Source organism: Sminthopsis crassicaudata, chromosome 5 (assembly GCF_048593235.1).
Source record: "Sminthopsis crassicaudata isolate SCR6 chromosome 5, ASM4859323v1, whole genome shotgun sequence".
Taxonomy (NCBI): domain Eukaryota; kingdom Metazoa; phylum Chordata; class Mammalia; order Dasyuromorphia; family Dasyuridae; genus Sminthopsis; species Sminthopsis crassicaudata.
The window spans coordinates 301,816,844-301,842,811 of NC_133621.1; the positions used below are offsets into that span (position 1 = coordinate 301,816,844).

The 25,968-nt window shown below is 51.2% G+C and overlaps 1 protein-coding gene across 3 annotated transcripts; it reads left to right on the forward strand.

The window, feature by feature from the left end:
- The first annotated feature begins 1,017 nt into the window (after positions 1 to 1,017).
- On the forward strand, positions 1,018 to 25,432 carry TEF (TEF transcription factor, PAR bZIP family member). 3 transcript variants are annotated; one of them, XM_074271818.1, is made up of 4 exons: positions 1,018 to 1,281; positions 18,591 to 18,908; positions 21,223 to 21,443; positions 22,231 to 25,432. In XM_074271818.1, exons 1-4 carry the CDS (start codon positions 1,179 to 1,181, stop codon positions 22,444 to 22,446), a joined length of 858 nt encoding a protein of 285 aa, XP_074127919.1. In that variant the 5' UTR covers positions 1,018 to 1,178; the 3' UTR covers positions 22,447 to 25,432. The 3 variants fall into 3 exon arrangements, with proteins under 3 accessions (XP_074127919.1, XP_074127917.1, XP_074127920.1); XM_074271816.1 differs by lacking the exon at positions 1,018 to 1,281 and adding an exon at positions 14,549 to 14,804; XM_074271819.1 differs by lacking the exon at positions 1,018 to 1,281 and adding an exon at positions 15,137 to 15,206.
- The last annotated feature ends 536 nt before the right edge of the window (positions 25,433 to 25,968 follow it).

Consider the following 25,968-nt stretch of genomic DNA (forward strand, 5'->3'; position numbering starts at 1 on the left):
TGAGGAAAGTGAATTGCCCACTATCGTAGAGCTAGAAGGGCCCTCAGAAGTCATCTAGCTCAACCTTATCATTTTACAAAAGGGGAAACTGAGGCACAGGGTGAGGAAAGTGAATTACCCACTATCGTAGAGCTGGGAGGACCTTCAGAAGCCAGCTTTATTTTACAGATGGGGAAATTGAAACAGAGGTTGATTGACTTGTCCAGCACCGCACAGCCAGGTATTTGAGAAAAAAGTTGAAGAAAGGTCTTCCTGACAAGATTGTGTAAAGTCATAGAATCTGGAAAGATTTCTGAGTTCAAATCCTGACTCAGATCCTGGCCAAGACCAGATCTTTAAATCCAAGACTGGATCTTTGCCTGCCTCGATTTCCCCATCTGTAAAAAACCCCAACCTCTCAGGTTATTATGAAGGAAAAAACGAGATGCCATCTGTGAAGGGGTGGACAAATGCCAGCTATGACCACTCTTCAAACCCTGCTTCAGAGGCTTAAGGGCTACAAGAGCCCGGATGAGCCTTTCTGATAGGGGGGCTCGTTTGACTGTCTGTAAGACGGAGGGGCTGGGAGAGGAGAGCTGGCAGGGCCCTTCTGGCCACAGACCTGGGCCCCCAGGACACGCCAGCACCCAAACACACACACGTGCACGTGCCTCGGCTCTCCCGGGGGGCTGCGAGCTTGCCCCTCGTTCTGTGGGCTGCCTGCTGTGCCGGGTCTTGCCTGGAATCCTTGCGTGAGTCAGCGTGGCCCCCCGGGCCTTGGCACACATGTGCGCTTGGCTGCTGTGGGCCCAGACATGTTTTGACTCTGGGGGTGAGGTTGATGAGTATTCACGCTGTGCACTCAGGACTTGTGCATGTGCATGTGTGTGTGCGACCGGGCTGCTTCCAAGCTCTCTGACCTGTGAGCAGCCAAACTTCCTTTTGCAAAGTTAGATAACAGGCCCTGTTCTCCGTGGTGGGATTGGCCATGGCTAGCTCCACGTGCTGCTCCTGGCACGGTGCCCAGGCCCGCCAGGCAGCCCAAGCTGGCGCGGGGGTGGGAAGGCGAGGGCTGAGCAGCCTCTGCGGCTTATTGGCTGCCTCGCCTGCTCCCTCTCCCTCTCCCTGTCACCCTGAGGCTCTGGCTGGTTGGGCTGCCTCTCGAAAGCTGCTCTCTCCTGCTCCCCCCTAGGAGTGCCATGGCGAGCTGTGAGCGGATTGGGGTGGGTCCTGCCATGGACATGCCCGAGGTATTGAAGTCGCTCCTGGAACACTCCTTGCCCTGGGCTGACCGGAGAACAGGTAGGACTCCCGGGGAGCCCAGGCTGGCCGGTGCCCCCCGTTTATCTCCTGGCATCTTGCTGCCCATGTGCCAGGAGGTGGGCGGGTACCCAGGTGCATAGCTGCTGAGCAGGAGCCGCCTGGCTGCTTGGCACTGCCCACCTGACTTCAGCTCAGTTGGCAAGAGGGAAGAGAAGAAGCACAGGGAGGTACCCGGTTACCTGGGGCTGCTGGCGTGGGGCAGCCTCAGAGAGGGGGGCAAGCACCATCACCCTCCGCCTGCAACGGGCACTGGAGTCACCGGGATGAGACAGGCTAGGGAAAGGCCAGCCAGGCCTCCGGCTGGGGACGCAGGCGGTTGGGAAGGGAGGCACCGATTGGCGCCCGAGCCCAGCACCCTGCTCTCTGGATGGGCCCAACTCCTCAACGGGATAAATGTTATGTAACAGAACCATAAGGACTGGAGTGCCCGTTCCTAGGAAACCACAGCTAAACACAGGGCTGAGGGAGGGGGCAAGCGGGAGGGCAGGAGCCAGGAAGAGGAAGAGAAGCAGACTCGGGGGCCAGCGCCAGCTCTAAGGGGCCTGCCTCCTCAGCCCCAGCTCCCACACCTCCGAGAGACCAGCTAGAGCTCTCACCCACCTGGACGATCAACCTGGTCATGTCCTCCCCCCACCCCCCCCGCAGGGAGGGGCAGTGACGGGGCTCTCTGAGCCCCAGGTCCTGCCTCAGCTGAGACACACCATGGGGTGCCCAAAAAGTGCTTGCCCTGGCCCGGTGACCGCCCCTCTGAGTCTCAGCCTCTTCATCTGGAAGGCGAGGTCATTCTAGTACCGCTGGCTGCCTCTCGGGGCTGCTGGGAGGCAGACACTTTGCAAACCTGCCACTGCAGAGAAATGGGACTTATTATTGGCTGAAACTTATTATTGGGAAAACCCAGCTTAGTGCAGCCTAGACTCCCAAGTGCCTCGGGTCTTGTGAGCTTAATTATTGTCCCTGTGCTGCTTAGATTTAAAATAGCACCAAAACTTTTGGGACACTGTGTGTGTGCATGTACACATGTATATGTAATATGTTTTACATACTGTGTACATGTATCCTATACACGGGTCTACACATACACACACACACACACACACACACACATATTTATGTTTCCTCCATTAGACTGTAAGCTCCTTGAAAGCAGGCCCTGTGTCTTTGCCTTTCTTTGTATTTCCAGCACTTATCACAATGTCTGGCACATAGTAGGTACTTAATAAATGTTGTTGATTAGCTATTGACTCCCCAGTCTGTACATTTAGGCCTAATCTTTCCATTTTTTAAAAAGTTTACAAATTTGAGCATTTCTGTCGTATCCCACGCTGCTCCCCAAAGTTGTAACAAAAAGTCCAGTTGAGCCAAACACTGACCTTGTCTGTCAAAATGCCCCGAATTCTGACCCCGTAGCCCGCCGCCTCCTTGCCAAGAGCAGGGAAACATGCTCTGGGGTCTGTGCTCTGAAATCCCTGTGCCCAGGTTTCTACCCCTCACCCACTGGGACAGGGCTGTTCCTTCTCTTCCACCAAGAGCACTCCCTCCATCGCACCCGGCAGGTTCTTGTCCCTTGACTCTTGAAAGTTGGAACAAACCTGCTATGGACCAGATTCTCACCTGACACGAACCAGAATTGTTCAACTTGATTGGCACCTGAAACTGGGGGGCTGCTATGGACAAAGTGGGGAAAGTAGGAAGGGGAGGGTCTGTTTTCCAACCCAGAGACATCACTGTAAAGAAGGAAAAATCACTCCAAGGGGTCAATTCCAGGGCCTGGGTCCAATTGCTGGAACTAAAACCATCCTTTACATCAGACCCATGTGAGTGATCCCGCCTGAGGGGCAAGTGAGGAATTCTGGGCAAGTTTGAAATGGGACCCTGCTAACAAAGAGAGCTGGCCCAAAATAGGATGGGCCGCCCGGGAGATGCTGGATTCTCTGTCCCTGGAAGGCCACAAGGAGAGGCTGGTTAGGGCGTTCTTGGGAAAGTTGTTCCAGGGACTCTTTGTGTTCTCTGAGGTGCTGGGATTCTGGGCAGACGAGAAGGATGTGGCTGCTACACAGGCAGGAACTTGGCGGGATGTTCCCCTGAGGATGGCTTGTAGTCCCTGAGGCTGCTCCCAGATGGGCAGGAGAAGGGACTCCCATAGTTCATGTAGGAATAACCGCGTCCACGGGCAATGATGTACACTTGTATATGTACCTAAAGGAGTGATTCAGACTCGTTTCCTGTTGGCTACCGAGCAAACCTCCTGGAGCACCTTGCCAGAGACCCCTTTTTCCCAGAACTGAGAGACATAAGAGTTGCTCTCCCTTTAAGAGCACCCGGGTAAGATGATTGCCCTTAGGGGAAAGAACTCTGAGCTCTGGGCAGGAGTCAAAGCTTCCTAGCTGGCTTTGGCTGCTCGCTGGCTCTGTCAGGTGATTCAGTGCTTCAGCACGCTGAGATTTAGTTTCCTTCTCTTTAAATTGGGCTAAATAAGTGCCCACTATATACCAGGCAGCCTTTTGGATGGGAGAGAGACCAAAGGGACAGAGAGGGGATCCATAATTTCCTTAGTGCTCCTGACGAGGAGAGCTTCCTTTCTATTAGGAGGAAATAACATCCGGTGCATGTGAATAAATTATATGGCGGGAAGGGGGAGGATTGCATTAGGGAACTTCTGATGAGGAAATTCTCCACCGATACAGATTGGGGCCTGCTTGGCAATTTAGAATCACAGGCTTAATCAAAGCTAGCAGAGACCTAGCAGTTACCGCATGTGTTCTTGTTCTGTAGAAAACCGTAGTGAAACTATGGCAAACAGGTTAAGTGACTTGTCTAGGGTCACACAATTGCTAAGCCTCCGAGGCTCCGGTGTGTCCCTTCTTAGGACTGGATGGGTCCAAGGATGGCCCCAAGGATGGCGTGTCGAACTCTGATGGCCACCTCTATCCACCAGGGAGAGTCAGTCACTCAGTCAACATGCATTGGCTAAGCCCTCACATGCCTAGAACTGTGCTGAACTTTAATGAGATAAAGAAAGGTGTCAGAGGTACCCAACCTTTGCCTCTGGAAGCTCACGCTCCAATGCAGGAGACATTGTGCAAACAGCTCTGTGCTGGAAAATGGCAGCAGCATTTGTGGGAATGGGGAGATGCGAGCAGTGCATTCACCCTGGCCCTGGAGCCCTCTTTCCTCTTGTTGCTTCCCAGACTTCTCAAACCACTTGTAATAATTAAAATGTGACCACGAAAAGCATTGCAACTGAGGAGAAAGACAGCCCCAGGACCACAATTCTTAGCAGCTTCCCATGAGTAGCCAACATCTCAACTTGGGACCCATTGTGGTGGCCCCTGATTCTCATTATTTCAGGACAAGCCAAGAGCTGAAACCACCATCTTCTAGAGTCAGATGAAGAGTATATTTTAGTTTAAAACCTTAGAGCTCATCCAGTTTAACCTCCTCTTCTGCAAATTAGGAAACTGAGTCTGAGAGGTGCCTTAGGGTCTTAGATCATAGGGACCTTCTAGGCCCACTTTCTTATTCTATGGACGAGGAAAATCTAGGTCCTTTGACTCCAAATCTAGATCTCGTTCCTCCTGACCCTGATTTGTCCGAGGTCAAGCAATGATCATCTTTTCCATCTTTAAAATGGATGTGGCAGACATCTTCCTTTTCCCATTCAGTCAAGTCCCTTTAACTCAAAGTGGGGAAGATCAGTACTGAGCATTGGGCCCCTCCCAACGGAGTCCTCTCTTCCCTTACCTTGGTCAACTTCCTACTGCCCATCCCCTAACAGGAAGAAAGAGGGGAGAGTTTCCCGCTGCAGAGTGAGTGATGTCTCCCTTTTCACCCTAGTCCATTCCCCAAGTTTTCTCAGTGGGGATGAGTAAACATCCCAGATGTTAACTGCCAAGTAAGGGAACTCAAGGATCAAAGCCTTGTGTGACTGAGATAAGGAGCAGGTGCTATCAAGCATCCCCCACTTACCCTGGCATAGGTTTAAAGCACTGAGCCGTGCTTTCTGGGCACTCCCTGGGGTCACTCCCCTTTTCTAGTTCAAAGGGTCCTCTGCTGGAACCTCCCATGGAGTCAAGCATTTTTTCCTCTCTCCAATGTCTCCCCAGCTTCCACCTCCAAGTCCAGGCTCTGTTCTCAGTCCATTTGCCCGGCCGTTGGAGAAGGAGAGACTCTCCTGGCGAGATATCCCCACCCACTCCCAGGTCCTCTGGCTCCAGATCAAAAGTGCGGCCCAGCAAGTCACCTAATCCATCAACTTGCCAGAAATATACTACTGAGCCCTCTCGGCCCTACAGAAATCCTCTTCTTAGCCAGCTTCCTAACTCTGGGACCTCAATCACCTTATCCGGCTTCCTTAATTTTGTCACCCTTCTCCATCAGCTTTCCCAGATTCTGTTCTCTTCAGTCCTGGACTTCTGGTGAATTCTTATTTAATCTTCTCAATTCAATTCAATTAAGCAGCCCATAGGAAATAGGATCTGGATTCATTATTTCGCTGGCATAGATTAATGTAACTTAATCTTTTTGGTCTGAGGACCCCTTTACACTCTTAAAATTATCGGGGAACCCTCTCGCAAAGAGCTTTTATTTATGTGGATTATATATCAATATTCACCATAGTAGAAGTAAAAATGTCTTAGAATTATCATGGAAATAGCTTTGACCTTGTGGGACTCCATGAAACCCAGATCAAGTTTGAGAACCAGTACATAGAGCATCCCCAAATATGGAAACTCCTTCTTGTGGCGCAGGTCACTACTTCCTGGGCAACCTACAGATTTAGGAAGCAGTTGTCTGTGGGCATTGAGTCACATGATCCACATGGATCAGAAGCACTCAATTTTCTCTGCCTTAAAGGCTAGTTTTTTTATACTATGCCGTACTGTCTCTTGAGCAGATAATAATAATAATAACAATATGAATTTGGTCCTCACACCAACACTGTGACATAGGAGCTGCTATTATCCCCATTTTATAAGTGTGGAAACAGAAAAATGAAGTAAAGAGATGGAGGAGAGGGCCATCACCCAATAAGTAGCTTAATTAAATGTATCCTGACCCTAGAGCAGAAGCAACATTGCCTTTGCAAACTCACCTGCCCTCAAAGAGCTTACATTCTGAGGGTGGAGTGGGAAATTTCAAGTGTAGACAGGTAAGTATATACAAGATAAACACAAAGTGACTTTAGGAGAAGGAAGAGAAAGAAACCTATGAAAGGATCCTGGTAGGAAGGTCTAGGATGCTGGGAATTCCTGCTTGGCTAAAGCATAGGGGTCCGGCATAGGAATAATGAGGCTGGGGTCCCCGTCGGGAAGCAGCAAGCTGACATCTGTCAGTGGCCCAGGGGGACTTCATTTCCAGAGAAGAATCTGGCTTCTTTTGGTAGAGCAGAGGGAAGGAAGCCAACTTGGAGAGGAGAGCCAAGGAGAAAATTCCAAAGGTTTAGGTTAAGAGAAGAAGAAACTTCTTAAAGATCAGAGCTGCCCCACTTTCTGAATGTTTCAGAAAGATGCGGAAATCCTAGTATTGAGGACTTCGAATCTTGGGAGGGATCCTCAAATGTGGGAGCCAGGCCAAAGGCAGAAAGGGCCTCAGAGGAAGTCTAGTCCAACCCCTGCGGGAGCAGGAATACCCATTAAAACGTCATTGGCAATTGGCCATCTGGTCTCTGCTGGAAGCCATGAGGAACTCACTATCTAGTGATAAAAACTTTTCTTTATATCAAGCTGAAATTGATTGTAGCCATTTCCCCCAATTCTACTGCCAGGAAAGCGTGGAGGCAGTATGGAGATGCCAGGAAGACCTGAGTTCAAATCCTACCACAGACACCTGTAAAATAGACCTCACCATTTCCACAGGGTTGGCAGGAGGATCAGATGAAATAGCACATGGATGATGTTTTGCAATCCTCAGAGTACTCTGTAAATATTAGCTGTTATTGTCTTTGGGCCTCAGTAAAATGAAAACTTAGCCCAGCGCCTGGCATTTTGTAGGATTTTAATACATGTTTGCTGGCTAGATTTGAAAGAGTAAGAGTCAATGACCTCTAAAACCCTTCCCAGCTCTAAATGGATGATTTATCATCCTATAAATTCAACCCCACTTTTACAGAATAGTCCTTCAAATATCCAAAGATGGCTGCCATATCCCGGTTTGAGTTTTCTCTTCTCCAGTCTAAATATTCACAGTGTCTCCAAATAATCTCCTTATATTCTGGTCCAGAATTTAGTATAGTGCATGGCACATAGTAGGTATTCGATAAACTCTTGTTGAGATTGACAGTTCCCAGATCTCCTTCTCTTCCTGGTATCTGCTTCTTAGTCTTGCTCCCTCTCATTCATGTCTTCTTTAAAGCCTTGGGGATAGAACTAAAACAAAACTCAGGATCTGAGTGTAAGAAAGGCACTTAGGGGAGTCCAAGCCCTCCATTTTACAAATGAGGAAACTGAGGCCCAGAGAAAAGTGCCTTACTCAAGATTATCCAGTCAGTAAGGAACAGAACTGGGATCTGAACTCAAATTCTCTGAGAGTCTGATGTTCTCACAAGAGGGAGGGCAGAGAGGAGTCCTATTTGGACTTGCATGACTTCTAATCTCCCTATTGACCCTGCCAATGATTCACTCCTCTGGGACACTCCTCCCCAGGGCTGGCCAAAGGCATAAATGGGAGGGAAAACTTGGCCTCCCACCTCATGTTGTGACCTCCGCCCATATTTTCTCCCTCCTCTTTCCCCCTCAGGAAAAGCTCTGAAAAGACCTCCTCCTCTCAGGAAAGGACCACTCCAGTGTAAGTTATTGCTAACCATGCTAATATTTCCCATCCTAAACCCACTTGTGTAGGTCTGAGCTGAGAGTCTGCCACCTGCTTTCCTTGGGTGACCTTGGACCTGGCACTGCCTTTAGCTGAGCTTCAGTTTCCTGCCTGTAAACTGAGGGTGATAATCCTTTGTCCTGCTTAGCCCATTCTGGACATTATTGTGAGAAACCAAAGGAAATGATGGATATATATTTACTGCACGAAGAATTTTCATTGTATTTTAGCAGCATTGGCAAAAATCTTAAGCTAAAGGAATTAAGGTCTAAATTCAGGCATCAGTTATCAGAAGAACAAAGCCAGGGTAGCATTCAAGTATACTCTACAGGGATGAGGAGGACCTTGTCTATCCCCCTGCTCTTCAGGAGGCAAAGAAGACAGACCTAGTCAAGGGGGGGATTCAATTCCTTTCCACAACATTTGAAATACAAGTAGGATGACTTAAAGAGATTGGAGAGGAGTCCAGAAAGCCTTTATCCAGGAGGTTGCCCCTGAGCTGAGCCTTGAAAGAACTTGGGGATTGTTTCTAAGATGGGGATGGGAAGAGGGAGCACATTCTAGGAATGGGGACATCCTTGGGAAAGGCAACAAGAAAAGAGGGAACATTAAGTTTGGAAAGGGAGGAAGTCTGGAAAAAGAAGAGTGTTTTGAATTAAAAAAAAAAAAAAAGTGTGAACCAGCCTGCAAAGTGTTTTAAAAGCTGAGCTAGAGTTTGAATTTTACTTCAGGGGCAACTGGGAGCCACTGAAGAATTTTGACGTGGTCAGACCTCTGTCTTGGCAATTTAGTCAGTTTGTGGTATGGCTGGCATAGGAGATTAATAATGTTTAGTGAATGTTTTATAATATGTGTTATTGGAGAGGAAGGATTGGATGGAGACCAATTAGGAAGCTATAGTGATGAAGTAAAGGTGATGAGATAGCTGTCCTCATGGGGTGGACAGATAGGAGACATGATAGAAGTCAAATTCACAAAATGTTGATGCTTATACTGAGCAGAAAACCAGGAGGATCCAAGGCTGTGAGGTTGATTGGTAGAAGATAATTAGTAAAAACATGGCGGTGGTGCCCTTAATAGAAATAGGATATTTGGAAAGATGAAATTCTCTGTTTTAGACACGTTGAGATGGACCTGCTGATGGGAAAGGCAAATGGAAATGTTTGGCTGGCATAAGGAATGAGAGCTCAGGAAGGAAATGGGGCTACGGCTAGTCCCTGGAAACAGGTATCTTGATGAATATTGAACAACTGGCTCATGTATTCTGAAGCTGAACATGTATTAGGAATATATCCTCCATCACTTTCTTCAGTCTAGACAGTGGTCCTCAAACTTTTTAAATAGGGGGCCAGTTCCCTGTCCCTCAGACTGTTGGAGGGCCGGACTATAGTAAAAACAAAAGCTCACACTCTGTCTCCACCCCTCAGCCCATTTGCCATAACATGGCGTGCTGCATAAATGTCCTCAGTGGGCCGTATAGTTTGAGAACCCCTGGTCTAGACAATCAGAATAATCAATAAAACTCTGATTTGGAGCATTTGCCAAATTCCACGGTGTAAATGTTCAGGTTGGCTCTAGCATGACCCTGTCTGACTGTCACCGGTAACAATGGTAAGAGGAATTGTGGGAAGTTAATGAGGTACCCACAATGTGAAACAAGAGAGAGAAAAGGTCAGAACAGAGTCTTGGGGGGCTCCCCCCTTCCCCTGAATTTCATAGGGAGGGGAAAGGGACATGGACGATGACGCACCCAGAATCTGTCAGGTGAGTGCCATCCGAGCCATGCAGGGAGGAGAACAGGATAAGACTGGAGGTTTTCATGGGTCTAAAAGAGGGAGAAGGCAAGTAAGGGCAGGAGACTTAGGAGTGGCTATGCTCTTCTGGAAATAGCCCTAAGGAATAGCACTCCATCTATACTTGGGGCCCTGGAAAGGGACAGGAATTGAAGCCAAGATTCAGCCAAAGTAATAAAAACAGCAGACTGGTAGTAGAGGGAGCCAGGGCTGCTCCCTTTCCCAGGGGAAGCCCTCAAAAGCCATCATATTCAGTACCAGGTTAGAGAGCCCAGGCACTCAATAAATTTCTTGAGGCCAGGAGCCAGTTTGGTTTTGTCTTTGCATTCAAACCCATTTGGCTTTCTTGGCACAGACACTGGAGTGGTTAGTCATTTCCTTCTCCAGCTCATTTTACACAAAAGGGGAAACTGAGGCAAACCGGGTGAAGTGACTTGCCCAGGGTCACACTGCTTTAAATGTTTGAGGAAGGATATGAACACTGATCATGTGACCCCTGGGGGAACATAGAGAACTGGGGCTTTGGAGTCAGATGACCCGAGTTCAAATCTCACCTGAGGTACTTAGTCATTTGACTCCATGTACCTCAGTTTCCTCATCTGTAATTTAAAAGTGTCAGAGTAGATGACTTCTGCAAGTCCTTTATAGCTCTGTATGTAGAAAGGCCTCCTTGAGGGCAAGTACAGACTCACTTTTCTCCCTGTATCCTTGGGGACTGGTTCACAGTAGTCCTTTAATAACTGTTGGTTGAGTGACCGGCTGAGGAGGCTCCCAAACCGGCAGCCATGGTCTGGGCTCGCTCCTCAGGAACCAGTTGGCTCTTTGTCTGTTTCCAGGGTAAAGCAAATAGACTGATTTTTGTTTAATGCTGCAGCGGGCTGAACGCCTAAGGCTTGGAACAAGAGAAGTTTTAATTTGTGGATCCTCCCACTAACATTTTCTACAAATATTTTCCAAGCTCCCTACTGTGGGCAAAGCATCGTTTTCTGTATGTGCAGAAGCCGTAGGTAATTGGCGGCCTCCACTGCCAAATGGAAGCTTGATTATCATAGCAGGGTTGGTATTATTATTACCTAGAGAAGCATGTTTGCCCGTTTTGTCTCCATTCAGGAGGGAGTAGGATGCAGGGCTGGAGGATGCTTAGCCCATCACCGGGAGACCTGGATGCCATCAGCAGCTAATTGTAATGTAATTGGACAATAACCCCCGTGCCATTAAAATGATTGAAAACTCCACGAGTGCTCCTTAATAATAACGCTACAAATAAACAATCGGCCAGGCTTCGTGAGGGCATCCTAGGCCTGCTAACAGCCGCCACATTCACCGCCAACATCATCCCCGGCCAACTGGATCCCCTACCTGGTGCTGGAGGGATCATGAGGCGTGGAACGATTCATGGAGGCCCAGGATGGGTACTGGACTGGAGCCCTTAGAGTCCACATCTGACCCCCTATGTTATAGGGGAGGAAGCTGTGGCTCAGGCAGGACAGGGGATTTACCCAGGGTTCCCTGGGAAGTCCCATACTCACTTAAGCCTGAGAGGGCAGGCAGTGCTCTGTATTCGGTTCTCCAGTCCTGAGAATAGTGCCCTGCACAGAGCCCTTAAAGTGTCTGTCTTCCCCTCACTGCCCTCTCTGTCTCTCTCTACATCCCCGTACCTCTATCTTTTCTCTCTCTTTCTCTGTATTTCTGTGTCTCTGAATCTCTGTCCCTCCTCCTCTCTCTGCCTTTCTCTATCCCACGGCCATGGAGGTGACTTAGAGGCAAAGCAGCTGGGTTTGAGACCCAGGAAGCCATGGCAGGGAGCCAAAGCCAGCTTGGATGTGTCAGGCCCAGGACAGAGGCTCTGGGTGCCAGAGCCGTCCCGTACAGGTTCAGGGCTTCCTCCAATGTCTCCCTCCTCCGTGCTATCTGCCTTCGGAAAACAAAGCACAGCCCATCCTGGGCAGTTAACGATAGCCTGCATTCTCGTGGGCAGCAGGCTTGGCCCAGTCCTCCCATGGTGCTCTGGGGAGAATCTACCCGGTACCCTGCTCAGTCAGCCTTCATTCTTACCACCCCACAGGGACACATCCTTTTCCACTTTTATATTTCCTATATCACATGGGTTTGGCCGGCTCTTGCTACAAGTTAACCTTGGGGGCTGACATTGCCTGGGGCCAATTTAGCACAGGCCTTGAACTGCCCTATCACTCTTCTGATGTCTTACCTTTTTTTTTTTTTTTTTTTTTTTTTTTTTTTTTTTTTTTTTTTTAGACATTGTAGCATTCCATGTTGGTAAGAAACAAAATATCTTCCCAAGAAACTTTATTGACACTGATGAGTCCTGGAAGGATTCTATTTTACATTCTTGCCAGATCAGGCTTTTGTGTGTGAGTGCTGAGGCCACTGGGGTTAAGTGACTTGCCCAGGGTCACACATCTAGGAAGTTAAGTGTCCGAGGTCATATTTGAACTCAGGTCCTCGATCTATCGACTGCACCGCCTAGCTGTCCCTGAGCACGAAGGCAGCCTTTTATTTCCTATCCTGACCTGTGCAAGTCCCTCTCCTGATTCCCTGGTTTGATTCCCTCATTAATTAGATTTCACAGAAGTTCCAGATTGGGAATCTCCCCTCCTTTCATCTCACAAGAATCTCCTATTCCAATCCTTCTGCCTTGATTACATCCTTGTATTACGTGTCAGGCATTGTGCCAACCTGAGAATACACATCCAAGCAAAAAAAAATCCAGTCCCTGCCCTCAAGAAGCTCACTTCTCATGGGGGAGGGAAACCCGAAGGGGCAAAGACCTGAGGTTTCCTTTATAACTCTGTGGGCCCTAAATCCCCATGCAATTCTCGCAGTGATTACCAGGCACAGGACTGGGGGGGGGGGCCGCTGGCAGTGATCTGGGTGGGCACCGAAAATCCGGTCTGAGCCGCCTTGCTCTCCCTTCCCCCCCTGCGCTGGATGCTGAGCCATGGGTCTCTTTGCATGCTTTTAGAGCCCTGTTGTGTGTCTCCGGCCAGATTTCTGGTGTTCTTTTGTGGGAAGGCTCTTACACACTGCGCCCACTTGGGTGGCTGGTCTTGTGCTGGGTACAAGGGTTCCCGGCCTTGTTCTCTACTGAACCTGGAACATGTATATTATATATATGGGCTTGGAAGAAGGCCGGGTTCCCAGAGGTGGCCGTAAGGAAGGAAGAGACGCTTTCCAGACACGGGAAGCTGCCGGCACAAATAATATAATATAATAATATAAATATAAGCGGGGTAACGGAACAGGAAGTAAGGCAGCTTTGCCAACAAGAGGGGGAGGGGCTGTGGAAGGCTCTAAGGCCTGGCGTTTTTGCCTCTGAGGGCACCACAGGCTTGTGCGGGGCAGCCGCGGGCTTTCACGTGGGCAGATTCAGGTTAGTTATGTTAACCCGGCAAGCTGGTGGTGGTCAGGGCAGAGACACAAGGAAAGGGACGAGGAGACAAACTAGGCGCTTCGCCTATAGACTGGGAATTGGGGCAGGATCTCGGGAAAGGCGGTGGACAAGGGTCAGGAACCCGGTGGCTAAGCGTGGCTTACTGGATCATTGCACTGGATTACCCGAGGGAGAGCTGGGGACGCAGTGATGGCGGTCTCCGAGGGGAGGGGTCAGTGGGACGCGGAGGGGGAGGTGTCCAGCAGGAGACTGGACCCTCCCAGGGTAAAGACAGCGCGATATTAACAGTAATTGAAAGTTACTGGTGCTGTAAAGTTGGATTGCACAACCCCGTCTGTGAAATGGGGAGAATAGCAGGATGATCGGGAGGATTAAATGGATTGATCTCTGGGGAGTGCTCTGCAGTCCTTAAGCACAAAAAAAAGACTGTTATTAATGTTCTCGGTTATAATGATTAACAATTATTAATATTAATTATGGACTTCGGCTGAGCTTAGTCCTCCCGGAATCGAGCACGCGCAGTGCACGCAAGGCAGGAGGAAAGGGACCCCACGGCCTCCGCCTCCGCTTCTGTCTCGGGGCGGGGCCGGGCACAGCCCCCAAACTGGGAGCACGTGGGTGTCGTTCGTTCCTCCGCCCCTCTCCTCAACCCTGCCTCTCGCCCTGCCCCGCCCCCTCGTGCACGTGCAGCGCCACGAGCTCCATGGCTCCGCCTCCACCTTTCATTGGCTACTCCTTGTTTTTTCGCTTCCCCCCCACCCGCGTTCCAGAGGACAGCTGCGGCTGCACGTGACACAAGTGGGCGTCTCTCCGCACGGCGGGCTCGCTGATTGGCTCCCGGCCAGAGCGCCGACTCGTCCCCTTGCGCTCCGCCCGGCTCGCCTGCCGCGGCGGGGTAAGAGGGTTAGGAGTCCGGAGGTTTGGGCAAGGGAATGGGTGAGGAGCGGAAAGCGCGGGAGAGGAGGGACCCGAGGAGCTGAGAAAGCAACAGCTGGCGACACCCGCGTCTGCGGGACCCAATCAGGATTCGGAGGCGGGACCTCCCGAGGCACCGCTCACCCGGCCTCGCACGTGCCTCCAGGCCTTCCCCCCCCCGCCGCCGCGCCAATCAGAGCGCCGAGCGGCTTTCGCTCCTCCCTCCGGGGGCGGGCCCATCACGAGGCCTGGCCGCGGGCCTGGGGGGTTCGCCTTCTGAATAATGAATTTGCCCGAGCGCTCGGGGAGCCGGGGGAGGGGAGTGGGGCTGTCTGCGTCTGCGCAGTGAAGCCTCACGGCAGCAGCGGCGACTTCTCACGGCGTTCTCGGCCAGGAGCTGCAGCCGAGCCCGGCGCGGGCCACCATGTCCGACAGCGGCGGGCCCGAGAAGAAGCCTCCGCTGGAGGCCGAGGCGGGCCCGGGGAGGGAGGCGGCGGCAGAGCGGGGCCCACCGGGCTCCTTCCCGCTGGTGCTGAAGAAGCTGATGGAGAACCCGCCGCGCGAGGCGAGGCTCGGTGAGGGGAGGGGGGCGGGGCGGACGGGGAGGGGCGGTAATACGCCTGCGCGGAGGGGAGGGGGAGGGGATGGAGGGGGGGGTTGGGATCTTTGGGGAAAGGGGTGCAGAGAAGTGGGGTTAGAGGAGACCCTTGGGGAGGAGGGCGTAAAGAGATGGGATGCAGGGCGGGGCGGAGGGGGTAAGAAATTAGAAGAGGGAGAGGGGGGTGGGGAGGAGTGGGATCATTAGGGGAGGGGAAGATAGGAGGTGGAGGAGGAGGAGCCAGGAAGCATAGGAGGGGAGAGGGAGGGGTGGGGAGGGATCGCCGGGGGAGGGGGATCAGTTGTGAGGAGAGACCCTTGAAGGACGGGAAGGAAGGGAGCAAGGGAGAGGAGGAGGATGGTCAGCTGGCTAGGGATCGGTGAGGGACCGCCACACTGGGAGGAGGACGGGGAGGAGGGTCGGGGGTCGGACCGGGAAGAGCGGTGTGGGAGGGGGGGGATGTAAATGGGAGGGCAGCGAGGAGGGGCAGGCCTGGGGCGGTGAGGTGGAGACCCCCGAGGAGGGAGGCCCCAGGGGAGGCCGCCCTGGGGAGGCCGGGGGGCAGGGCTTGGCCACCGGCTCTCACCTGTGTGGCACCTTGAGCTTTGCAGAGCGCTTCCCTCCGGTCCCTGGTTCGATGCCGCCCGGCCTGGGAGACAGGACAGCTTATGGTTCTGCGCCCTTTCCGATTTCCTCTACCTGGGGTTTTCTGAGGTCCCGTGGCCTCCCGGCGCCGTCTCTGCCCACTCTGAGTTGAAGTGACTTGCCCAGCTGCAGGGGGAGGGGAGGGGGCAGCTGCCATGGAGGTGGTTTGTGGGGGGGGTCAGTGAGGGGAGTGTGAGTGAGTGGGGGCTAACATGGGGGGTCTGGGGGGATGTGGGGGAACGAGAGTCATGGGGAAGGTTCTCAGAAGGGATGTGGGGACGGACAGTGAATAGAGGAATGATGTCAGCTGGGGGGCTGGGAAGGGGGGGGCCAACTTAGGCGTGGGTCTTCCATTTTCTTGGTAGTGCACGTCTGTGATGAAGAAAATTGGAAACTTTTGATGGAAGCGATCAGGAGAACGTTGTTTCAGAGAGAATAGTTTCCTTTGCCTCTTTTTATCCCTGTTCCTGACACACAGTAGGAGCTTAGTGAATGCTTATGGATTGACTGAAAGAATGCCGGCTTCCTCGGCCTTATCTCCCCTGCCTGGCTGCTGTCCTACCCAGAATAAAGGCTGTTGACAGTGTCGGTGTGGGAGTCGGGGAAGGAGGGGAAGGGTGGGGGACGGCTGGATTGTGGGAATTCCCCCCCAAAGTGAAGAGCTCTTTCGAGGCCGAGAGACCCTGTTCCTTGGTGCCGTGAGTGGGTTCTCCCCTGCCCCTGGAAGGGCTGTTCTGCAGGAGAGAGAGTTGGGTTGGCAGCAGAGACTCTGCAGCAGGGGGGCTCAGGTCCTTGGAGAAGGCTTAGGTTCCCAAACTCTAAATGTGATTCGGAAATGTGGCAGTGAAAGGGGTGAAGGTTCCCTGCGCTCTCCTGTGCTGACCTCGCTCTCCCTTGGCTGTCACTCCGGAATTATAAATACCCCCAGCTGGTCAGGTGAAGCAGCTCTTCCTTTTATCCCTACGCTAACTGGGCCGGAACTGCTCTTGTTTGTTTTCTGGGGCCCAGCTAAGACCCTGGAACGGACGGCCTGGTTGGGGTTGCAAAGCAACTGACGAGGCTTTCAGTGGTCCTTTTTCTCCTGACAGAGATGGTCACGAGCCCATAATGATATTAATAATAATATTCATCATCCCTCGTAAAGCCTGTGTCTAGTAGCTTGCTGTCCTGACTTTGGGTGAGCTGGTAGAGATTAGCCAGGCTTGGAAGAGCCCCTGGGCTTGCCTGTGGGCTGCCGTACCTCCCAGATGGCAGCCTAGGCCAGAAGAGCTGGAAGGGAGGCCCCAGCCCTGAGCTGGTGGCTTGGGACCTTCTGTACTTGATTGGGAAATCATCCCCTTTGATCTTCTTTCTCATCCGTTTCTTTACCCCTCCTGCAAGTCTGAACTTGGGCAGGCCAGCGCTGGCCCTCCCTGTGGCCCGGGTGACTTACCTGCTGGGGGGCTGGAGGCTCACCTGAGCGGTCGTGGGCAGGGCTTTGCCTCCATCGGTATTCTTCAGACTGACTCAGCAGAGAAGGGAGTTAATGTCCTCCGCTTGGAGATCACTACCAATGTCTTTGCAGGAACCTCCACCCATCTCACTTGCTAAGCCAGTATACACCAAGCCAACAGATTTGTTTTCCTGCTGTGTGTTGTCTGGGTCACCAGGGGCCAGTTTTATTTCCAGTGTAATCTCGTTCGTTTTCCCCTTTCATTAGAGGATCCAATTCAGATTTCTGTCCCTCGGATCTTAAAACCTATTGGGAATTTTCCATAATTTTGCCTCTTTTTTTTTTTTACCTGATTTTGTACCAGTTTCTTCCCTTCTTAATTCAGTGCAAGAAACATGTATTAAACACCTGCTGTGTACCAAACACTGTCTTGATTGCTGGAAATCAAGCAATGTTTGGTCCCTTTCCTCGAGGAGTTTACTTCTGCTTGGGGAATTACGTACATCACATGTGCAGATTAATAAGCAAAAAGAATTCAAGGAGGGAATGTTAATGTTGATGAGGTCCCAGGAGGTGGCCCTGGGTTGGGCTCTAAAAAGAGCTAGGGATTCTAGAAGGCAGAAGTATTCCAGGACTGGCACATATCTGGGCAAACAGCTGGTAGCCAAAAATGGCGAGTCACAAACAGGACTTTGGTCAGGCTAGTTGGATTAAAACAGACTTCATGAGGGGAAGGAATACAAAAAGAGCAGAAAGGAAGGAGAGCCAGTGAGGAGAAGGACAGGCCAGAGAAATCTTAGCAACTGGCCATGGATGGGGGTGGGGACAGTTGAGGCTGAGATGGGGATCTGAAAGGATGGGGTCACCCTTATTTCTGACACTCACCGAACTGCTGGCCTGGCTTTGGACTCACTTTGTGATTCAAATCACTATGGAGCCTCTCTCCTCCATGCCTGATTGAGGCTTTCTCCTCCTCGTCCCAGCTCTGCCTCCAGCCTCCCAGCCTGATTGCAGGGTCCCTTCTTTGGAACTTCCCTCTTTCATAATTGATCTAGATTCAAAAGGATTTGAACTGAGTGCTAACTTTAAAAGTTTGTAAACATTCCCTCATGGGAATGGGGCTATTTGGACCATTTTAAACTAAGCCTTCCCCACATAGCAGCTGCTAGGATAGAGTCGGGGAGAAAATTCTGTTTCATTTCAAAGCATTTTCCTCCTTAGGGAATCTTCATTTCCTCTCTCTTAGCTTGATTTTCTCAAAATTTCTCATTCCTTTGCCCCCCCCCTTTAATTCACTTTATTATTCCAAGACAGCTCCAACTAGATATGTAGACTACTCGGATGTTATCAACTCCTGCCTCAGGAATGGAGGTGGCATTCAAGAAAGCTCCATCATTCAGTTCAGCAGAGACTTTCTTTAGTTCATTCTGTGTGTAGAACATTGATCTAGGCAATAAAAGAGTCAAAGATACAACACAAGGTGTCCTTGTTCTGTCTCTCTTATAGCCTAGATGTGATGCTCGGGGGGGTCTCTTTGCACTGGGCAGCAGTGGAATGGGGGAGGAGGATCAGTCGGGAATGTTGGATGTGAATGTCTTTTGGATGGAGTCATAGGATAGGGAGAAACCCTGGGATGTATCGTCTCTATGACTGAGTTGTCTTATTCGATGAACTTTCTGTCTCTAGATAAAGAGAAAGAAAAGGAGAAACTCGATGAAGATGAAGCGGCCGCTGCTAGCACCATGGCTGTGTCTGCCTCCCTCATGCCCCCAATCTGGGACAAAACCATCCCATATGATGGTGAATCCTTCCACCTTGAGTACATGGATCTGGATGAGTTTCTGCTGGAGAATGGGATCCCAGCCAGCCCTACTCACCTGATCCAGAATGCACTGCTTCCTGTGACTGAGCTGGAGGGGAAGGAGTCAGCTAGCTCTTCCACAGCTTCCCCGTCGTCGTCGTCTACCATGGTCTTTCAGCCCTCAGAGACCGCCTCCAGCACAGGTTGGTAATGGGTGTGACTGCCCATCTGAAAGGGGGACCTGACCCCACATCTATAAACACCTGTGTCTACTCATTAATTTTTTTTTTCCACCTAGAAGATCTTAAGAGAGCTTTGCAATTAGGAGAAGTCTCTTCTCATACTTCTTCACACCCTTCAGAATGATCTCCCTTCCAGCAAGGGATAAAAATAGTAGCCGCCTAAGCCCTATGGAAGTCTTTCTGTTGGTTGATAGCTCTACAGATGGCCAGAACAATATAGGAAAAGCAGAACCACCCTGAGCCTTTGCTTAGTAAAAAAAAACAAAAAAACAAAAAACAAACAAACAAAAAAAAAAAAACCACCCTGTTTGTCTGTTTCACTGGGGTCTCACTCTTGATCCTCATGAGGCATGTTTGCAGAGACATTGGATGAGCAGGAGCCATAAACAGACACAAAATATTCCCAATTTCACAATAAGTCAACAAACATTAAGCATGTCCTCCAGAAACAAGCACATTGGAAGCGTTCCCTTCCCATTTGTGGTGCCTTCATGATTCTTTTATCTCATTTAGAAGTGAGCCCCTTCTAAGTGTGGGAAGCTGCTTCAGCCTTGGAAAAAAAATGGCCTTTCTTAGACCCATTGACAGGAATGCTGGGCTAGGCAAGCACTGGTGCTTCTACTTAGTACCATGAATTCTAAAGTTTGGGGGGGGCAGACCTCCTCCAATCTCCCACATCGATTTCCTTTGAACCTACTTTGTATTTATTTTTCGATGTACAGAGTTTTTTCACTCAATAGAATGGAAGCTCTTCGTGGGCAGGGACCGTTCTTTGTTTCGCCCTTCCCTAGCACGGTGCCTGGCACATAGTCGATAACTAATAAATGCTCGAGTAAAGAAAATCCTACTAGAACATCTGACAAGTAGTCATCTGTTATCTGCTTAAATAATTTCTGTGACAAGGAACCTTACTATTTGAGTTTAGAAAAATCTTGGAGAAGAGGAGAAGATGGAGGTCAGATGTCCCAGTTTTCCAAAAAAAAGAGAGAGGGAATGAATGAGAATGGAGCTGCAAACTGAAGGCCACTAAGCATCATTAATCTGGAAAATTCTAGAATGTGTTATTAAAGGGGTGGTTTGTGGTGGTCAGGAAAAGGAAGTAGTGATCACAAGGACAGTGATCACCAGACTGACCCTATTTTCTTTTTTGACAGGACTCCTAAACTAGTAGATCAGGAAAATACCAGTTTGTGTGATTTTAGTAGAATTTTTGACAAGAGTTTCTTGTGCTGTTCTTAAGAAAGATGTGGAGAAATATGAGCTAGACAGCAGTAGAATTGGGTTGAAGCTGGCTGAATGTTCAGAGAGAAATGAGTAATGTTTTGATGTCGTAGTAGACGCTCCACAGGGCAGTGGTTCTGGAGACTCGGATGAAGGCGGCAGCGTCCCTATCAGCTAGCAGGGACGGCTAAAACCACACCACGGAGTCAGGCTTCCGAAATATCTCGGAGGGCTCCAGTCCGACTGAATCTGAGAACTGGCAGAGCATGGCCAGCTGAGACTGGGGATTGGGAAGAAGCTTCTCTCGGTGAGAGCCGCCTGCCAGTGAAATGGGCCCAGGCAAGAGGTGGCAGCTCTTTGGGCCAGATGCCCCCAAGGCAGGGATTGTGTCGTTGGAAGAGGAGGCTGTCCTTCTGCAAGGAGGGTGAATCCCTGCCTTGTGCTGGCCTGTAACTTTCAATCTTCCCTTGTAACTGGTGCCCTAGAGGCATGTGCCAGCCCATAAAACATTTCTCAATGGCAGTCCTATTTCTCACAAGACATTTCACGTCCCGGAGCCATTCCTGCCCCTCACCGCCACGTTTTCTAGACTTGCACGTCTGAGCTTAGGAATGTGCTGGGAGCACCCCGGGAGCAGACTGCTTCCAAATGAGGGCGTCGCAGACCAAGCTGGTGCCAAGCCCTGGCCTGCTCACAGACCACTTGCTGAGCAGTGGTTCCCCATCCCTCTAGAATTTCCTGGAACAGAGGGAAGTTCAGGGCTACGTTGACTTCAGCTTGTTTCGTTATAGAAAACGTCACATAACGCAGCATTCTAATTCCTTGTGCGCTGATTGTGGCACTGATTGTGATTGGGCCGTGTTCGAGTAGCTGCGGTCTGTGCAGTATTTTGTGTTCTTCCAGAGCCAAGATGATTGCCTTTTTGAAAAAGGAAGGTATTGTGTATTTAGGCATTGGGAGATAGGTAGCTGAGGATAAACCTGCATCTTTGATCTGCCAGGAGTTTCCTACAGCTGTAGGATTGATTGAGCCCTTCCTCATGTGTCTTTTTCAGAATCTTCTGTGGAAAATGAAAGGGAGACCCCCAGCCCCATTGACCCCAACTGTGTGGAGGTCGATGTGAATTTTAACCCTGACCCTGCAGACCTGGTCCTCTCCAGCGTGCCAGGGGGGGAACTCTTCAACCCTCGAAAGCACAAGTTTGCCGAAGAGGACCTGAAACCACAGCCAATGATCAAAAAGGCCAAGAAGGTCTTTGTCCCTGATGAGCAGAAGGTAATTTGGTCTCCGTCATGGGCCCTGGTGGCTGGCTGGTCTCGGTCTGTCGTGTGAGCATGGTAGCCTCTGAGGGATAAAGGGATGCTCGTTTGTAGCTGGAAGGGCCCTCCCACTTTATAGAACCACTGGAGTAAAGGTCATCAGTGATGGGCACTCCATCAGGCAAAAACCTGAGAAAGTCCGAGGAACAGGTCAGTAGACTTCCCGTTTTGGGAAGCTCTGCTCCGGGTCTTGGGCAGATGGATCACCATTGATCTTGGAGATCGTGTTGTCTGGCCCCTTCCAGAGTCTTGATTGTGTGACTTGCTAGGTAAAGTTAGTGGCAGAGATGGCATTAGCATACCGCTAGCCCAGCTCCTGGTCCACTGTCTCTTCCTCACGTGGCTCTGCCTGATTCTGTGCCTCGCTTCTCTAATAAACAGCAGGCCAGAGCTCCCTTAGCTTAGACTTGGCCCTTAGAGTAGTGGCCCAGAGCCCCCTGGCATCCCCTGGGCTAGTCAAGCTCTCTTAGACCACGGAGGTCCTCTGAAGAGAAGGACCATCTTAAACATGTGTCGCTCAATGGACACAATCCTGGATCTGGAGCCCGAGGCCCTGGGATCAGGCTGCCGCTCGCTGCTGACCATTGGTGAGGTAGCTAAGTCTCACTGCCTTCCCCCAGTAGCCCAGATGATTTGGGGCCTTTCTGCTCTGATGCCATGCTCTGGCTAGGGCCCTGCAGAGGAAGGGGGGACAACTCCTTCCCTGCTGGAGACTGTTAAGATCTCTCAAACATTTCACCCAGGATGAAAAATACTGGACGCGCCGGAAGAAGAACAACGTGGCTGCAAAGCGTTCCCGGGACGCCCGCAGGCTGAAGGAGAACCAGATAACCATCCGCGCTGCTTTCCTGGAGAAGGAGAACACGGCACTCAGAACCGAGGTTGCGGAGCTGCGCAAGGAAGTGGGCAAATGCAAGAGCATCGTCTCCAAGTATGAGACGAAATACGGACCCTTGTAAGCACCACCCCTTCCGTGTTAGACATCTCTGCCGAGCGAGTGTGTGGGGAGGCTTTGGGGCTCGCCACAGCTAGCAGGAAGTCCGCTGCTCCCAGCCTGGCTTGGGCCAGGGCTCTTCTGCCCACGGGGGTCCTGGAGAGCGCATCTGGAGGACTTGGGAACCCCTGACTCTGGGGGGCAGGACTCCTCGCTGGTGAGGAGTAAAGGGACTCTCTTGACATGGGTGACAGGGGTGCAACTTTCTGCCCTTGGACATCCCACTTGGATTGGAAAGGGGACCCTCTGGAGTGTACAGCCTCCTTTCACTGAGTGCTCACTCTCTCTTTGACTTTCCTTCCATTTTAGATCTGGGCTAGCAAAGCTGCCTCTCTGTGGCATCTCAGAACAGTCCCTGGTTTTTCCTGCCCTCACATCCCATCAGGTAGCGGGTGTGTTGGCCAGGTAGGATATCTCTCTTGTCCAGCTCCACCCAGGAAAAGGGGAAGGACTTTGTGCAGGAGGAGAGGCTTCTTTTCCTTCCTCCTTGGAGAGGGAACAGTCCATCAGTACGCATGGCACAGCCTGGCATCAGGGCCTGTGAGTGTGTCCTTTGGGCCTGTGGTAGAACCAGAACCATGCACAGTTGTAGGGGAAGATGAGGAAGCTGAGACAGTCGGGCTTAGGACTCACCACGCCTTAGATGGAGTCGCCGGTCATCATTGCCATGGCCAGTGGAGCCGGAGAGCCTGCAACTGTCAGAGCGAAGTGTCTGCCGCCCAAGACTGCACACACCGGAATGGTGTGCCTGCTGTGACCAATTCCAGAGGTTTCAGATAGACTGGGGAGGAAGGAATTTTCTTTCTACGTGGTGCAGAGGTTGGGGCTTGGTCCAAAAGACCGGGCCTCCCCACTTGGAAGCAAGCCGGGTTAGTGGTCTAGGGACATTGGTTGGATGGAGCATGTGTGGGCCTTGTCTCGTGATCAGTGAGGGGGCCTTGCCCATCTCTGCCAGGAGCTGTGGATGCGGGTTCTCAGCACAATCTCCTCTGGCGGCCGTCTTCTTGGCCAGCCATGGGAAAAGTGCGAGGGGAAGGACCCAGGCTGCTCGAGATGGACAGACTGGAAGAAAAGAAAAGCTTGTGAGTCAGAAAGCTGGGGGTAGTTTTTTAAGTCACCAAGACCCTTCTGTCCCGAGGTGGCCTAGCCCTCCGCCCCCTCGTCTTTGGGCTGCCATGGGCGTGAAGGCAAAGCTATCTGTCTCCTTGACTTTTGTAGCCGGTGCTCACCCTTTTGAGTAGCTTGTACATGTGAGACCCTTCAGAGACCCTTGGACAAATGGGAAGGCCATCCTCTCAGAGGCGGAGGGAAGGGAAGGTGCATGTGTTGGAAGAAAACCGAGACAATGGACACAATTGTCACCCTTAACCCTTTGTTTTATTGAAAGTGACCTGTCAGATTCCAGGGAACGTCACTCTAAAAACTTTTACCAAACCCAAATGGCAAAACCACAGGTGAGACTGTGGGCGCTGGCCTTGCCCCACGGGGTGATGGTGATCCACTCACCTGCCCTTGGGGGTGGCTAGAGGATGGCGTCCCCTAGGGGAACCCCAGGCTTGAGGGTGTCTGACCTGGTGGGCAGCCATCTGGGGATTCCCTCCCGGCCCTGGCCACGCACCCTGGCATGGGAAATAGAAGCATGGGGATGCCGTTAGCGTCATGTGTCTTACTTTCTTTAACCAGATATGGTATGGTTTATACAAAGGTACGTAGATAGATGTGTATGTGTGTGTATATATATATATATATTTGAGTGTATATATACTTGTTTTTAAAGAGTAAGCCCCACTGACCATTTTTTCCCAGGCTCTGGATCTGGTTGCCATTTTATGTTCTGATCCAGGTTGGGGGGACAGTGTTACAGACATGTTCTCAGGCCTCTCTCTCTCGCTCTATACCACCCTTCTTAGGCAGCGAGCAGCCATCCCCCAGAGCTTTCTTGAGGGGTCTGCTGTGCCAAATGAAAGTGCTCTGGTACCAGCCAGCAGGGGTGGGGATGCGGGCAAGGAAGATTTGGGTGGCGACTGGCTCTCTGCCTGCTGGGCCAAAGACTGGGGTGCGTTCAGAAGCAGGAGGAGGAGGAGGAGCCGTGCCCTTGCCCTCCTGGAGACAGGAGGCTGTGCCCTTTTTTCTGGGGGCTGGCGGTGCAGACACAGGAAGTACAGAGACTAATTCTATCTTCCACGAAGAATCTCCGAAGAACTAGGGAGCCAGGCCGGGCATGTTCCCGCTTGTTTCCCAGCATCCTTCTTTCAGCTGCTCCTTTTTGGAGACTGATCATGGCTGAATTTGAGGGTTAGAAGCATATACATAAAATAAATGTGTACAGATCACTTGAGATGTCCAGCCCTGGGCGTTGGCTTGTGGACTGCAGCCCAGAGAGCCAGCCAGTGGAGAATGGTCTAGGAGTGGTGTGAGGGGCCTCCGGCCCTCTGGCTGCTCGCTGTGCACGTGGACCACCCTGCAGCACCCCGATGGGGACTTTGCGCATATTTCTGCTAATGTAGCACAATACATTTTCTAGAAAATGGAAAGAAAAAAAAAGAATTTCAAGACAGCTGTTCTTACAGTTTATGGTGCCAGAAGGCCATGTGATGTTTATTTTTCTATGTGTTGGAGAGTTTGAGGCCAGCAGGAGCTGGGATGCAAAAGGATGCTTTGTCTCCGCTCTGGGAGTGGGTCTGGGGGGATGATGGTGGGGGACCTAGCCCTTTTTGGTGGGCAGGCCTCTCTGCATGAGGTCCTAAGGAGGAGGCAGGAAGGAAGCCAGACTTCTCAGCCGAAGAAGGTACCAGCTCAGGCCTTCCAGTGCAATAGTCCATTGACCTTGTGCGTCCTTGTATGTGTGTGTTACTGCTTGTTGTGGGGCAAGAGGGATGGACTGGGAGACGGGAGGGAAGTGGGCATGTAACCTTCCCAAAAAACCAAGGAATTAAATATTTTGAGACAAATTGTGCTGTGTCTCTCTCTTCAGTTACTCCTGCTTTTCCCTCTCGGCTTGTCGACCCAAGGGCCGTTTTCTGGGGCTGGCTCCTCATTCCCAGCCCTCAGAGCCGCAGGCAGCTCTTTGTCAGGCCTGGCTCAGAACCTCCAAAGGATTTGTCCAAACAGCTGGAGTAGAGGGACAGCTGACCAAGAGGTCCCTGGCGGGGCCTGCCCGGGGAGCCTGGGGCCACTTCCTTGACCTGTATCTTTCTCTTCCCACTTCTATCGAGTGTAAATAGAAGGTACCTCCTTCAGGAGTTAAATGGGATCACAGACAGGTACGAATGTCCTAGAAAGTGAATTACGTTATCCTGCTTGCTCATTTAGTCAGGGGGACGTGTTTTCAGTAGCTGGGGGCAGGGGGAAGAGCAGCTGACCCAGCACACGATGATGGTCCTGCAGCTTGAGGGCAGCTGTGCTGGGAACTTGGCTCTCATAGGCTCCCCATTCCTGAAGCCCCAGGGAACGTCTCCCTGTGATCCCTTTCTCCACCAAAGACCTG

Excerpts from the sequence above, each read along its gene's own strand:
- TEF (XM_074271816.1), top strand. The coding sequence starts at position 14,654 with ATGTCCGACAGCGGCGGGCCCGAGAAGAAGCCTCCGCTGGAGGCCGAG. Across the intron at positions 14,805-18,590 it reads GCCGCGCGAGGCGAGGCTCG|ATAAAGAGAAAGAAAAGGAG; the intron begins GTGAGGGGAGGG and ends TTCTGTCTCTAG. Across the intron at positions 21,444-22,230 it reads TTGTCCCTGATGAGCAGAAG|GATGAAAAATACTGGACGCG; the intron begins GTAATTTGGTCT and ends CATTTCACCCAG.